We start from the raw sequence: 16,103 nt of genomic DNA, 5'->3' as shown, positions 1-16,103 counted from the left end.
GCAACTATGTTTCATAGAGGAAAAACTAAGTTCTATGCCTGGAGCAGATCAAAAGATGACACAATCCATCAGCACATTCAGTGCTTTGAATACTATAATCCGCAAACGCGTATCCATAAATGTCCGTACGTAAAAAGACAAGATATACTTGTGGCTTTTAGAAAATGCCTAGGATGGGATACGGCTTTAGATTTTGTTCAAGCCATGGGCTTATATGAAAAACTCCAAACAATGGAACAAAACAAAACGGGTTTTCGTGTGATATTCGCGAAAACACTAGTATTATTTAATTGTTTCGCTATAGTTTGCATTGTATTGTATTGTATACATGTTTGTGTGTGTTCAGATAATTGTAATTCTAAAACTGAGCTGGTTCAACGAAAGGGTCACTAAAAGCCACTAAAAGCCACGAAAGCCATTGGTGTTCTCCAAGAAATCCTTTCTGCTAGTTTTAGAAACCCACGAAATTATTTGAATATAATGGTGATTTACAATAAATATAGCGTTAGAAAAATTGAGTTGATTATATATCTGTTTAAATGTATTGCGTTTATAACGATGTGCTTTATACGCTTAAGTTACGTCACTATTATATAATGTACTGTTTGTTTTAGTTAATGAAAAAAACGGAAAGATGATGTTGTTTCGGTCAAGAGAATATGAAGTTTTGGTAATTGTGGTAAAAATTTCCATTTTCAGGATAGTTGTACACTTTCTGAAACTGTACTGATTTCTAAGGTGTTAAATGTTTAAAACATTACGTATTTACGAGTTTGCAAAATTATTATACATAGCTTTAGAACTATTTCAAACTTATGTACAGTTTTGTACTTTTCATTTGTTATTGAAACTTCTATATTTTATGTACATTTTGCAATAAAGAAGTGCAACCAAAAATATGTCCGGGGTGTGTTAGTGAAGGTTCAAAAGGAGGTCATGTCAATGTAAGCGCCGCCAAAGAACACAGACACACCTTAGTGAAATTTTCCCACGAATTACATGATCCAAATTACTCGCAATCAGCACAACTCGTTTAATGCCTCCCAGTGGGGACAGACTGATGAACACATAGGTGTGAATTGGGGATCAATCAGAACTGGTACCACTCAGATCTGACTGATTTTATACTATTTCTCCTTGGAATATATATGTATAAAATTTTACGAAATTTCCTTTCCTTGTGATAACCTTTATCAAAGTGGTAAACAATTTCTGCGCAGTGTTTTTAAGACATGTTAGAGTTGCAACATAAACAACTTTGAATGTTGAATTAAAATGATGCTTTTGATCGGATCATTTCCATAAAAATATTAAATATTTAGTTTCACCATACAGAATACGTATATATATATATACGAAAGCACTGACTAAACTGGTAAAACTACATATATAATAGAATACAGATATACGGAAATTATCTTGTAACGAAAGAAATGTACATTATAAACGTCTAAATTATCTGTTTTGTTTATACCAATTTGTTATAACATGTCCTTGGTTTGAATTACTTTTGCATTATATTGTGTCGCTTCCACTATCTTCAGAATACATAGGTTGTTTTTCTATTTTGATCTTTTTTTCACATTGTCCATTAAAATGCTACATTATACACCAAACAACTTGATTTTATAAAAAATGAAATCTCAGAACGTAACTGTAATTTCTTCATTTATACAATTGACAAAACACGACATAATCTACAAATGATTTTTTTAAGAAGGCATTGAATTAACTTGAATTTTCCCCGATTGGCTTTACTGGCCAGAAACACTTCGTCCAGTGCACTTGGTTTTACAAAAAAAGTTATTTCCGTAAGGCATAGCACTTCTTCAATTATAGTCTGCTGGCACTAAAAGCAATTAGCTGCTATGTTCCAACTCCTAAACGTACATTTGGCTTATGTTTCAATGTTTAAGTGCAAATAAAGGGAATGGGATTGGCAGAAAAGGGGAAGAAAGATGTTTTTTTATAAATTGTGTTCATTTTTAATAGTGTTCGGGTACTACTTAAACACGGGCCGACGTACAACCGTGCCAGACACTTTTTAAGTTTTCTCAATAAAATCGTATTTTATGATTTCAAAAAAGGGGGTTTATAGTCGATTATTGCCTGACATAAATGAAATGTGTACACAGGATTAAACGTGAATTTAGTATTCTTTTGGGATTTTTATCAATATCTAGATATTACGATTCATGTTTGTAAAGAAACGTACGTTCCAATTAAGTATTAAAATTGAAGGCGATAATTGAAGTGTATGGTACGGTAAAAAGGCTACCTGGTTTATAGTAATAGCTGGGTTTTACTTTTCAAATTTCTTGTCAGATCATCATCATCATTGTTATAACGAAATTCTAGGCGAAGAACTACTATCTTTGAATTTAAAAACAATGCCTTTTAGATGACGCTGATGTTTAAAGGTGGCTTATGTCAAAACTGAAAGGTTACCCTTTTTAAAACCGTGTCAATCTAAGAATATGACTTTTGGATTGAGCAAATGTGTTGAAACCTAAAACAATTCTATACGTAAGGAGAATCTCAAAATGAGAAAAGCAAAAGCTACAAAATCAGGTCATGATTAAAATAATCTCTAAACACCTAGGTACTTCTATCCTATACAATTTCATGAAATATGAAGGATATGATCGTAGAAGTGTATCAGGATATCGGTCTGTTCAAAACCCCAAATTTGTGTGATGTAGTGGAAATATAACAACAAAAACGACAATAACAGAAAGTGAAAAGTGTTTTGCAATTATACAGATTTAAAAAAATCTTAAGGAAATTGTACCCATATCATAGACCAGCGGCGGATCCAGGACTTTCTAAATGGGGGGGCATACACATATCAAACCTTTTTTGGATGCATTATTTTTAATCATATAATGACATGGAATTAACATTTGTCTTCACTGTCAATAATGTTTGGCAGATGAATTGAATTAAACTGAGATAAACCTTTCAAAAAACAAGAAAAAATCGTTTGGGTGAATCGAACCAGGGTCGACGGAATAACAGGCTAAGTCGTTAACCATTCGTCCACCTATTTATGTTTATGTTTTAAAATTAGTGCCATATAAATCTACACTACTGTATATTGATTGCCCTCAACGATACTGTAGGTACTTCAGATGTCATTGTTATAAATTAAAGTTAACTGAAGTAAAAACAACTTGACAACAAATTCCAAAAAGGGTTTCAAATAAATTATTAGGTAATCATTTACAAAGGCTCTAGAATAATTCAGAGAACTAGACGATAATAACGGCCGAAATGAAAAGTTTTGAACCTAAACTTTGTTAAATGCACGTCATGCACACACATATCTTGTTGGCAGACAATGACATTATTAAAAGCAATGACGAACATATAATGTGCACATGTTAACAGTTTAAAACAACTTATATTTCTGGTATATGATATATTCTGAAAACAGTAAACGCGTATTTTAACTGCAGCCATATTTGTCTACTTTTGGTCAGCTGTCTGTCTAAAATTCGTGGCCGATTTTTTTTCCTCGAATGTTCGGGCCCCGATGTCATTTTTCAAAAGTCTTTTTTCGTTTCGTATACTATATTATACTCGATAATCAGGGTGCTTATTTGCTCAAATGCTTATATAAAAATTTAGTTGTGACAAAACAACTTATTTGTACAGTTAAATCAATAAAGATGTGCCCCCAAAAAACATTACTTGCCGAAAGGCTGGGATGGGGGCACGGGCCCTGTGTGCCCCCCTCCCTTCCGGTAGACCCGCCACTGTAGGCTGTACTATATCAAGACGAAGTTTAGAAGCATAAATAGCAGGCCCAAATGACAATCAGAATTATTTTGACACAGACTACCAAAACATTTATATCGCAAATATTAAAATTCCATCAATAAATGTGCAGAATATTCTGGTATTTTTTTGTAAGAAAAAAAACAAGAAGAGTTGAAAAAGTCAGTTTGCTCTTAACACCTTTTCACGTTTAATGTCAATAATAATAAATGAATACTTGAACGTTAAGTCACCCATCCATTCAAATGTCACATATCTGTTAACGCGGACACTCATACTTTCATTAAGATTTTGATACAGTAAATCAATTTTACCCATGTCAGCAGACGCGCTTAAAGTCTTTACGTCCTAGAAAAACAATCTTAAAGCTTAGCATCTTTAATAACATGTTTGAACAAACGTTTAAAGAAAAGTATTCATTTGAATTATTCTTGATAGTACAGCTCAGAAGAAAATATAAGTGCTATACAAGTGGAACACATACCTAAAAAACAAACTCAGGTGTCTAGCAGATATGTCAAACTGCGCAGTGTTTTCGAAGGTCTTTTTACAGCTTGATAAAAGGCAATTCTTATACACTTTTCAGTTAATTGAGATTTAATCGAATTTACTTTATAATTAATTAGTTTCCGCATGTAAATAATATAAATGTAAAATTTGAAAAGGGATGATTTTGCGAGGCAATGCCACCGTGTTGATAATAAAACATATCATATAAAATTATTCAACGTCAATAAAGAAAAAATCACCGACAAATGACGATGTAGCTTTCATGTCGCAAACCAATCAAACTCCCTTACATTTGCATAATTTATAAAAGCGATGCTGGCGAGAAGAGGATTGACTTCTTGATTGGCCTAAGACGGGTCAGGATGCTTACGAATGCATCAAGTCCTTGAGAAAGGATAAGGGAGGACAACACCAGTTTGTCAACCATCACTGCGATTCATCTATCCAAACACAATGCAATGGTCATAAGCAAGACAAAATAGCAAACACTCTTCACGCTCGAGCAGACAGACAAGGACAAGCATGGGCACAGAATAGTCTAAAGTAAAACAAAGGCAATATCAGATGGTAATGCTCAGACTTGGGAAAAGAAGCTGCTGACCGTCTGTACATAAACAATGGGATACATCCAACACAACGTGAGGGAATCATTAGAAATTAAATGAAGAAACAACAATTCTGATAGTTTAAATCATGTTTTTTAAGAACAATTACTCAGCCGAATAATAAAGCCGAACTCATTCACAGCTTCAATTATATTGTTGTGAATGCATACGAAGCAAGAAATACTGTTTTTACGCGAAATACTTAAACATGCACTCTTACTCCCAAACAGTTTGACCATAATTTATAATATCGTTTTAATATTTCAAAAAGGATTAATAAATGTCGAAAACAATGGTTCTTATGAAGGATACCAAGTTGAATTTGAAAAAAATGAGCTTAAAACACAGTATTTCTACCTGATAAAACTATAGTAGACCACAGTATATCTTTTAGCATTCAACAATCATTTAATATGTTTGCGCTTTCTGCTATTAAATACACGGTTATAATCTTGTTATCAGTAATAAATATCTTCCATAACTGCATTATTTAGTGAATAGATAAACATTTATCAGTTAAAAATTATGTTTTTTATACATGTGTATGTATCGATTTTGAATAAGAGTGTCACTTTAACATGGGGAATTGGCGTTTCTTCTAAATTACGGCACTACATTTTTGGAGGGATATCAAGGGAACAATGTCTCTAGAGCATAATAATAATAAATAAGAGAAACCAATTATGCATGACAACTGGAAGGACAACGAAAATGTAAAACAAAATTCCCCATGGAAGCAGATCAGCAAACAAATCCCCTACAATTGGCAAAAAGACCCAACAAATAATAAGTCGAAATGCTGAATGATCAAAAACATGATCAATAATCTCAACAAGATGCATTCCTATTCAAAAAACTACAAAGTCGCGACTCATTGGTCGGTCGCATCGAATGCAAAATGAGATAGTGACAGGGCGTTATATATTGTACACCAATATTCGATTTCAATATAACTGCATTCTTTGTACGCTATTTAATATCAATTTATTTGGTATTGTATTGTTTTGATTTTTGTGTATTTCCTGTTAATCCGGTATTATTGTATGTTATGATTTTAGCATTGTTTAAAACGGTGTCTTTAGTGTTAAAATTGTAATTTATCGTTCAATAGTGTACTTCAGTGGTCAATTTTCATTAGAATGTCATTACCATTTACATAACCTCAAGTATTTGTATTGTATTGTATTGTGTTGTATTGTATTGCATTGTGTTGTATTGTATTGCATTGTATTGTATTGTATTGAATTGCATGTATTCTATTTTAATGGATTGCATTGCATTGTATCATAACAAAAAGAATGGGAATTTGCACCATTGTAAGTAATAAAGATTGACTAACGAAATTCTCTTATTTCTGCATATAATCATCTTCAAAAAATCCTACAAAAATCACTTTTACCATGTTGTTTCAAGGGCCGCGTAACTTGTGAAGTAGAAAATAAGATTTGGTAATGCTGGTAAAAATAGCACCGTTTATGTCTGTTGTTTTCAGTTTTGTGACAATCATTAACTGTTTTCGTATTAGCAAATTATTTATATTGGTGAGCTAAAAACATTGTCTTGTTATTTTGCTCAGTAAATTGAAGTCTGTGTCACTTGTTTCACTTGAGTTGCCTACCTTGACTGCAATACACAAAAGTAAATCCACATATGGAACTACAGATACTGGTAGATCTAAATCAAATTGAAATGAGAAAATAGGAGGTAATACATAGAATGGTTTATAATGCGGTCTCGATGGATGCGTGTTAACACATCGAACTCACCACGATGCATGTCACCGAAGAAGAGTCCTATCATAATTATTGTATTGAATACTATTCTATTCTATTGAAGACCGTGATGAGGATGACTCCTAGTGGTATGGTCTTGATGCAAAAACATGGCTGTACATACTATAACATTATTCATGTTTAAACAACAATCATTTTTATGTAACAAAGCCATCTCTTATTACTGCATTGCCTTCGCATTTACATTGAAAAACTGGTTGTATACATGTTATAAAACTAACATTTCTCATAACCAAATTTAAAATTACATGAAAATATTATGTTTGGCTTTTTGCGAAAAGCCCTGCTTTTCGGTTGCAGTAAATTCAACACCATTGAATATCTATAACTTTGAGGTTCGAAAACACGCTGGAGTTTGAATATCAGAACGGCTGATAACAGGAACCTGAACAATGCCGTTTTGGTCGAGTGGAAATGATTGCCGATTGACCTTAATTTGTGGAATCCATTTTGAGATAAGAGTATGGATGATATACTTCAAAGGATGCGGTGATCGAAACACGGACACACGGAGTACTGTATGAATCCATTTGGGGCCATACAAACATTTAAATATCGCGCCTCAATTTTTGATGATGTTCTTTTGACGTCATTTTATGGATGTTGGTGTTAAAATAATATGTTAGATGTATACTTTGGCTCAAATTGCACAAAAACTGGTCAGTAACAAAACCTGTCGAAGGACAGCACCCTCGCCTATATGCTGCCTTTTCTAAGAAAGTATTTCAATAACGTTGTTGTATGTGCTTGTCAAAACATTAAAGAAAGAAACGCCGCGATGCGACCAAACAAGTTTTTCAATGATATACAGGCATTGTGAAATTCAGTTTCAACTAAGTTTTTTTCTATCTTCAGTTACAGTGACGTAGACCCTATGGGCCCATAATGCAAACCCATGAGAGTCATCCATAAACTCCTACATACTTAATCGTTTATTTTGTCAACATGAATTTAAAGTCACAGCAAACTTTGTTTCAATATACTAAGTTTGGTGATAATATGTCAACCCTAACTCAAGTAATTCCGTAACACCGTTATTTTTTCTATAGTAACAGTACTCTTGACCCTAGGGACCCAAAACGAAATCTTATGAAGGGTATATTATCAGATTATGTATACCAAATTTGGAGTAAACATGTCAGCCCTAACTGAAATTAATAACTAACAAATGTTTTCTTTTTTAGTGACAATAATCTTGACCCAAGGGGCACAAGGCGCAATTACATGAAAAGTCTCTAGATACTCAAACGATATACATGTACAATGTTTGGCGGCAATTTTTCAACCCTAACTAAATTTGTTCAGGACGAGTATTAAAGCCTCCTTATTATCGAACATCTTTCCATTGTTCAATTTTTCAGGAGATTTTTTTCTATTTGATTAGCTTTACATTACAAAACTACGATTTATTGTAATGTTTCTCTTTCATGTAAGTTGTATAAACTCCTTAAATGGTTCTGCTTAAGAAAAAAAGCCATTTATAAACAATTACAATTTCTCTCCCTAAAAAAGTTTGTTCTAGTAGAATTAATTTAATCAGATACGATATCAATGTTAAATATACTATGTTAAAAGCTCTTCTTGAAACAAATTGCTAAACGTGAATGCAGGTTAATGAAATTTCCACTAACTATATTTTGATCAATTTTGTCTTTCAAATATCCAATCTAAGTTTTTAAATCACTTAAAAATTTATTTCTCAAAGAAAGTCAATTTCAATCAGCAATCAAAATGTTGATTTGTGTTTTCATAGACACAAGTTTGTCTTAAAAAGGCATTTGCCAAGCACTCATTTAATACAATATACATGACCAATGCGTTTACTTCATCAGCCCATTTTAACAGATTTGACATCTCGACATTACAGAAGTGTTACTTGATTTTTACAAACGGTATAAGGAATTTGTTCTGGAAGAAATAAAATTGACTTTGTTAACTAGAAACGTTTGGCCATTTGGTGGTTCTTTCAAAAATATACAATGACTAAGTTAAACTTAACAAAGGTGTATACCGGATTTACGTTGAAGTTTCGCAATTATAACTGAACCGGCCATGCTTGAAAAAAATACAACTTTAAAACAAGATATTTTTAATTTGCGTTAAAAAGTAGTTTTAATATGTCTGTCATATACATTTTCTATATCCTTTGATATATGTGAAATAATAAACATTGTTTAGTACAGATATGTTTATGTATGTACGTAATTCACAAATGATATCGACTTTGTAATGAACATGCAAAGTCATACTTTTTAAAATATCAGATCTATATAAGGCACTACGGATTACATATAAGTATTAACTGTTTCGTGTAAACACTAAACAATAATCATAAGTGAATGAAAGTATTGGTCGAAATTTAAAACCAAATTGTAACACAGAAATACTTACCGAGTTTCTTTTGTTGTAGATTTTCGTCTTTCTGATCTTTGAGCGCTCTTTGCCATTTTTCTACGGATTGTCCAATGTGTTCTGTGGCCTTTATTCCCCCTTCTCTAACATAAATCTCAATTGTTTTTTTAGCATCTGTTACATATTGTTTAATGTGCTCTGTTGCCTTTTTTGTCTTCTCTTTAGCATGTGTCTCAAATTCTGTTTTACCATCTGTTACGGATTGTTTAATTTGTTCTTTGGCCCTGCTTTCTAGAAAAGCTATACGCGCCATGGCACTTTTTCTTCCTTCATAAATCGACAGGAGAATGTCATTTTTGAGTTGCGATAAATCAAAAGAAAATAATTTAAGTGCCTCCCAAAGAAGCTCTAAATTTTTCTGGATTTTGTCGCCTTCTGTGCGTAAACAAGCTTTAGCGGTTTGGGTACCAATTTCATTTGATTTGAGTTTCATTTCAATATCGTCAAGTCTCTGTTGAAATTGATCATGTAACTCGTGGTAAATATACTTGTATGCGTTTTCATCTTTGGAAAGGTCTGCGGTTTTCAACTGAAAAAGATGAATATTGCCTTACTTTTGGAACGAGTGAGTACCTTCATCGTCATTGAACATGCTGATTTTTTGTTTTAATTATGTTTTGTTACCAAACGTTCGAATTACCGTTGGTTACCTATTACCGGGGTAATCCAAAAAATCCGTATATCTAGTTCATGAAGAGCATTTCCGGTAATTTTTTACAGTATCTCTTTGTATATGTCAATATGAAACTTTCAATAAATATGTAGTTCCTAAGGGTAAAAAACACATTTATTATATCAAAATTCATTAGAAACATAATATTTGAACTTTTTCTATTCATGTTACAATCAATGAATACATTTTGTATATTCACATAACAAATTTTGACAGTCGGCATCCATCGTGTTGATTACGTCACCACTGACCATGTGCTTTTTGGCAACACTGCTACTCGACTAAACTTCTGACTTTTCAATGTTGAATAAAGACACCAAAATTGAAATCTAGAAAATGGTGGTGGGATCTTTTGATAGGGGCGAAATAACATTCTGTTGGCAAAAATGGGGGAAAGTATCAGCATAATTCATTTTTTTAACTTGTTTTAAACTTGTTATTCAACTAACTTACCGACATTTTCATGAATAGCATTGTATTGCTACAATTGATGAATGTAAAGAGGTCCATGCTCCTCAAAATAAATAAATATTTTGTTTAATATACACTTTATTTCTGCAAGGTATACTACAATTCTAAACCTAGAACTGCTTAGATTGCTGACATAATAATCTTAGCTTATTGAATGGAAGTTTAATGCAGTAGCTACATTTCCCATGATTCCACCGTTAATAGGTAACTGAGGCACCTAGAAATCGATAATGGTGTTCCTTGGTATACAAAACTTGAAAATTGAAATTTAAAGAAGGTTGCATATAACCTAGCCAAAATTCCATTGGATAGTTTCTTACTAGACCGGTAATCGGTACATCCAGGATATATGTGCACAAGCATATGTTCATTTAATCAGTGAAAAATATAAATAACATCATACTAAGTAGCTTGTCAGTTCATGTAACTTGATTTGCTTTTCAAATTCACATGTGAAAAAGCTTAATAACCATTATCCTAGTCGATTGTATAGAGGAACATTAAAGACCATGTTGAATGTACCGTAAGGTGATATGAAACCATTCTTTATTTAAGTCCTGCACTCTGATTCGACTAGAACTACTACCTTCGACGGCGCTACTATTGACCAGTCGCTAGGTCTGTGTGGGTATGTTTATATTTCGTTATAGAATAGCATATAATATCAGCACGATGGGTATCCAATAGATTAACCTAAACCTTTCCACAAAATGACTCGTGAAGTTGCAAGGATTGCTTTAGTGACTGCTCCATCTTAGAACATTCATGAAATTTAACGTTTACCGTAAATAACCTTTCTTTTACTTTAAATAATCAGAAGATTATACTTAGTTTTAACCATGATTAACATTTCTTTGGTTAATAAAAGGATTAATCTCATGTTTAGTGTTTTCAGCGATCATCCTTAAATAATCATACATATATCGGCAATGTTCATTGCTAATATGTCATATAATTCAGCTTTAATTTGTTTCTAATTGAAAGAGGTTTTGAAAGCATGAGGAACGATTTTCCATGCACTGACCAAAGTTGTCATTCATAAATGTACCGAATGTTTAAGCCTTTACAAATTTGTTTTCAATATTGGTTTGTTTTAAAATTGAATGTTTAAATAAAACATACCTTGTCCAAGTCATTTCTAGCCAGTACCACCTCTGGCAGATTCTGTAGTCCCGGCTCATTAAGTAGAGCGTACAGGTTGTCTATACATTCGGTTGTGGCCTGGTCAGTGAGGACGCTGGCACACATGTCCGGCATGTGCCGAATATTGTTGACTGCTTCCCGAGCCTGTAATGTTATAAGAAACAATAGTGAGGCCTATTAAGTCCGGACGCTGGAAAACACGTCTAGCATCTGCCTAATGTTGTTGACTGCTTCCCGAGCCTGTAATGTTATAAGATAAAATAGTGTGGCCTATTAAGTCCGGACGCTGGACCACGTGTCTTGCATATATATGCCGCATATGGCTCTCCACATTCCAGCTGGTAATGGAATAATATATTATTTTTTACGTCTGGACGTCCATGATAATACATATTATTATATATTACCCAATCATGTGTACACTTCTTGAACCTGCCATGATTAAATGCTAGAATGAATACCACACTTATCATATTACCATATTGACGTGTGTACTATGTATTAAACATATCTATTCAACTAAAGTTAAAGATATACTCATGAAATGATTCAACAACTAAAAGTCTTGTGGTAAGTGAAAATAGAATATGTAAACCATTAGAAATGAAAACAAAACATTGCAGTAATGAAGGTTCTCTGAAAGTTATGTGGACTTGCTCGGAAGAGTTTCATAAAATTGCTATAATTCTATTCATGTTTTAATATCAAATATAAACGTAAAAACTAATACAGTTGAAATTGACAATAAATTATCATTAATGTGATAGTTATCCGAACACGAATAACCATATTCTGTGTATTTTTTTATGAATGTTCAAACGTTTTGAAAAAAACAGGAACGGTAATTAGGGTATAAATTGGAAGGCAATATCTTTTTACTCATGCAACTGATGAAGAAATGAAATTTTATGATAACATAAAATTATTTACGGAATTGGTCAAAAATTAGTTTTGTGGTTTTTAACTATGTCAGCAATAAGCTCCCGCATAAATTATTGCCACAGCCAATCACCCTTGAGTTTTATCTCAAGAGGCACTGAACAGCCAATCGCGATACCTTGTAGCCATTACTGATAAAAAAATTAGCGTGGGCGAACGCCTCTCAATTTTATTTTAAGTTTTCACAAAACGTTTGGTTCATAAACTGAATGGTCAATCCTGTTGCCAGTTGTCAAGATAACACCACTGTACAATACGAAACACGTTCATGTCTGTACATGTCATGTTTATATAAATGGCTGCTTAAAACACATTTAATTGCATTGTAAAGGTGTACTATTTCTTACAATATTTTGACATCGCACGATAAGTTATCATATGACTTGACGTCGGAAGCCATATTGCAGTAGGTGAAATATGGACAAATACATTTTGCGAAATGTATTACTTGCAGATCTGTGATAAATATCAAACATCAATGCATTTAGATTTTTTATATGTTAAGGCCTTTCAATACTTAAACATCTCACTAATATATGTGACTATGAACAACATTTAAAAATTATACGTGTACATGAGAAGGTTTAATTTATGAACTCGAAAACAAAGACCAATTTAAAGATCCTACCTTTTTACAAATACTATCTGTGATATTGACATGGAAACGCTTGCAGTTGATGATGAAGCCAGCAATGCCGTTGAAATCGGTCTCTTCAATTGTGGTTTTGTTTTGGTAACCAGAAGGCGGCATGAACACCTTGGCGATCTCCCATGGTGAGTTAGCCCAGTGTATTGCGTTTGTGTTTTCCAATGTCAATGCTCGTGGATAATTCCGGAATCCGTAGACATGCTCATTAACTAACTCATCACGAATACACTTATGGAATTTGCAGCTTGCATTTTTGGTGAGTACGTCTTTGGTAGTGCAATTTTCGCATGCAACTATAGATTGATTCTTCGCTCTTTGCAAAAGGTCTCCATGGAATTTGCTGGCCACGGTTGAGACAGTTGGCAAAAGGGCCGTTCTTGTTATATACACTGCCCTCCATTGTTTCAACCAATTCTGTCCCTCCGGCTTGTCAAAAATGGCTGCGTACATCGCCAGTTTGAGTTCACATCTAGGTCACATACTTACTGTAAGAGAAAACATCAATGCTAATGTAATTGTGTTATCCGACAAGATATAACCAAACACCTGGTTCCCGAAAACAGACGTGTTTTCAACATATTAACTCTGGAAAAAATGACAACGTGGAAGAAACGTTCAATGTTAGTGCAATTATTATTTTTTTTCTTTTCTCAGCAATTAAATAATGTTCCTTTACCCGTCCTAACAGGTACCATAATTTGATCACTAAATGATGATCTATGTACGTGCGCATACGGATCGAAATCAAGAGCCGCTCCAACAAATGTTTTGGTAGAAAAAACATAAGGTCTAAAGAACTCACCATTTGTGTTACATTAAAGTAAAAAAAATCACAAAACCCCCAAAATGTTTTTTGTTAATTATGAATTATTTGAAGCCATTCAAACCCATGATGTAAGATATTTCAGTAAAACTGCGATCGCTCGAGGACGCCGGGGTCCGAGCTGAAACCTCGAGGGAACCGATGTTTCGAACGAACCGAGTTTCCATTTTCCAGTCTGTTATGAAATATCTTTCAGTGCATTTTGAAGTCGTCAAACCGACTGCTTACTACGACACCGATAATGTGTTGCGTTGTTGAAATCGCTCATAAGTTCATAGGCTGTCGTATACGAAATGTAAAAGAAAAACAAATATTAATGAATAAACAGTTATGTTTTTTTTCACAAAACGCACATTTTCTAATCAAGCAACATTTAAAAATGACAGTACATATTATGGCATTAGTCAAATTCAAGTTCAAACTGTTCAAACACATACTTATCGTCTCAATGAATTCTGTATTTGGGACCGGCTATTGTGCTCAACTCCTCGACTTATTAAAGTTTCGATGCAGCGTCAGTATATTTTATATGAAAATATAAGGAAAAATGTTCGGGACCAAGCTCCGACCTCGAGGGACCGCCGGTTCTCGAACGACCGCCTGTTCGAAAGACCGCAGTTTTACTGTATATTACTACATTTAAAAGTTTATAATTCAAACAATGTTACAAATGTAATGATATGTAAGAATGGGGAAATGGCGTATTGTTATTAACAGTCGCGATTGTTTTAATATTCGCAATATCAATCTTATTTATATTCTAACTGAACTTGACATAATGAGTACTTATTTAAGAAATGTTTAATAATGTTATTGCACAAATGAAAATGGTACAGATGGGACCCTGCAAATAATATCATTGACATTACAGAGAAACAGTAGTCTAGCATTTAACCAAGGTCGTGTTTTAAGGCACAAAGCCCATGACCCATAAGACACACTAGATGAGAGACATAAAACGTTACACAAAAGACAAAACATTACACAAATTTTTAATATAGTTATTAACGAAAACTAGGGTAACCATATTTGCACAGACATTATTTGCTATTAAATAGTATTATCATTTCGAACCAAGAGCTAATACAGTCAGAGACGAATGCCCTGAAAGTGACATATAGTTCATTAGATTATACACCTACTTAGGTGCCTACATTCGGGAAGAGCTATCATCAACTTAAAGACTATGCCGGTCCCTGTGCTGGTTGACGTAAAGTGGAGTACACTATTCACTAACACATTGTCTTTATGTACCGAACACATGTCAAAAGCAATCTTAAAATATATTCGGTCTTGACAAAGTGACAGCCGGACACAATCAGCAATACTTTATCTAATATAATATTAAAATATGAAACATTCAAATGAATAATAATTAAACTTTTTGTGTGACCTTGAACGTTTAGGTAGGGTCGTAGGTCTTGAAACATCGCCTTTCTGTACCGAATACATGTGTCAATTATTATTAAATCGCTCCGTGAGCTACAAATCTACAGCCCGTAAGAGATACTTTATCTTTGTGTATACATGCAGCATTTGACAATGATTAAATACTAATTTTATGTTTAACTTATGAAGTAGAGTATGGTCGTTGGTTCTGCACGAGACATATCACGTTCTCGGACCAACACATATGCAAATTAATTCTCTTTGCGTGACCGAAAGTTGGAGGTAGGCTCGTTGGTTTTGCACTCGACAATTTATATACTAAACACAGTCATATGCCAATTCATTTTAAAATCCCTCTGTGCATGCCGGAGATACAGCCTAGACACGACCAACTTTACTGTTTATATATATGTATAGAAACAGCATTCCATAATGATCAACCTGTAAGTGTGACTTTGTGGTAGAGACATGGTTCTTGCACGCGACACATCGCCCTTTTGTTCTGAGATTATTTGCAAATTTATTTAAAAAAAAAAAATCCCTAACAAAGTTACAGCCATGACACGACCAACTATACTGTATATGCATATAAGCAGCAATCTGTGTGAAATTGACCTTTGTGGTAAACACATGTCCTAAGGTATTGTAAAATACCTCCCCCGCATGACAAAATTGCAGCCCGGACACGAAAAGCCGGACGGATGGACGAACAGACGGACGAACGGTGCGATGTGAATATGCCCTCCTTCGGGGCCGCAAAATGAGAAATTGTTACAGCATATTTTGATTAAACATACTACTTATGGAATAAAATAGTTGATGTTTTAATTAAAAAAAATATATTGTAAATTGAGGTGCTTCGAAAGCAATAATATAATTGTTTTAGCTACTTTTTTTACTTTAATACTATGCTATA

The 16,103-nt window shown here is 33.5% G+C and overlaps 1 protein-coding gene across 1 annotated transcript in view; it reads right to left on the bottom strand.

Annotated features, from left to right (window-relative positions):
• LOC128228878 (uncharacterized) overlaps positions 1–16,103 on the bottom strand; it is a 71,487-nt gene that overhangs the window by 29,544 nt on the left and 25,840 nt on the right. The window contains exons 2-4 of the mRNA XM_052940418.1: positions 12,955–13,460; positions 11,367–11,531; positions 9,080–9,629 (exon numbers count right to left, since the gene is read on the bottom strand). Coding sequence (XP_052796378.1) covers positions 9,080–9,629; positions 11,367–11,531; positions 12,955–13,425 — 1,186 coding nt within the window. The 5' untranslated portion in view covers positions 13,426–13,460. The remainder of the gene's footprint in view (positions 1–9,079; positions 9,630–11,366; positions 11,532–12,954; positions 13,461–16,103) is intronic.

Source organism: Mya arenaria, chromosome 1, assembly GCF_026914265.1.
Source record: "Mya arenaria isolate MELC-2E11 chromosome 1, ASM2691426v1".
NCBI classification, from domain to species: Eukaryota; Metazoa; Mollusca; class Bivalvia; order Myida; family Myidae; genus Mya; species Mya arenaria.
The sequence above is the reverse complement of the archived record's forward strand: the minus strand, read 5'-3'. Positions and strand labels throughout refer to the sequence as shown.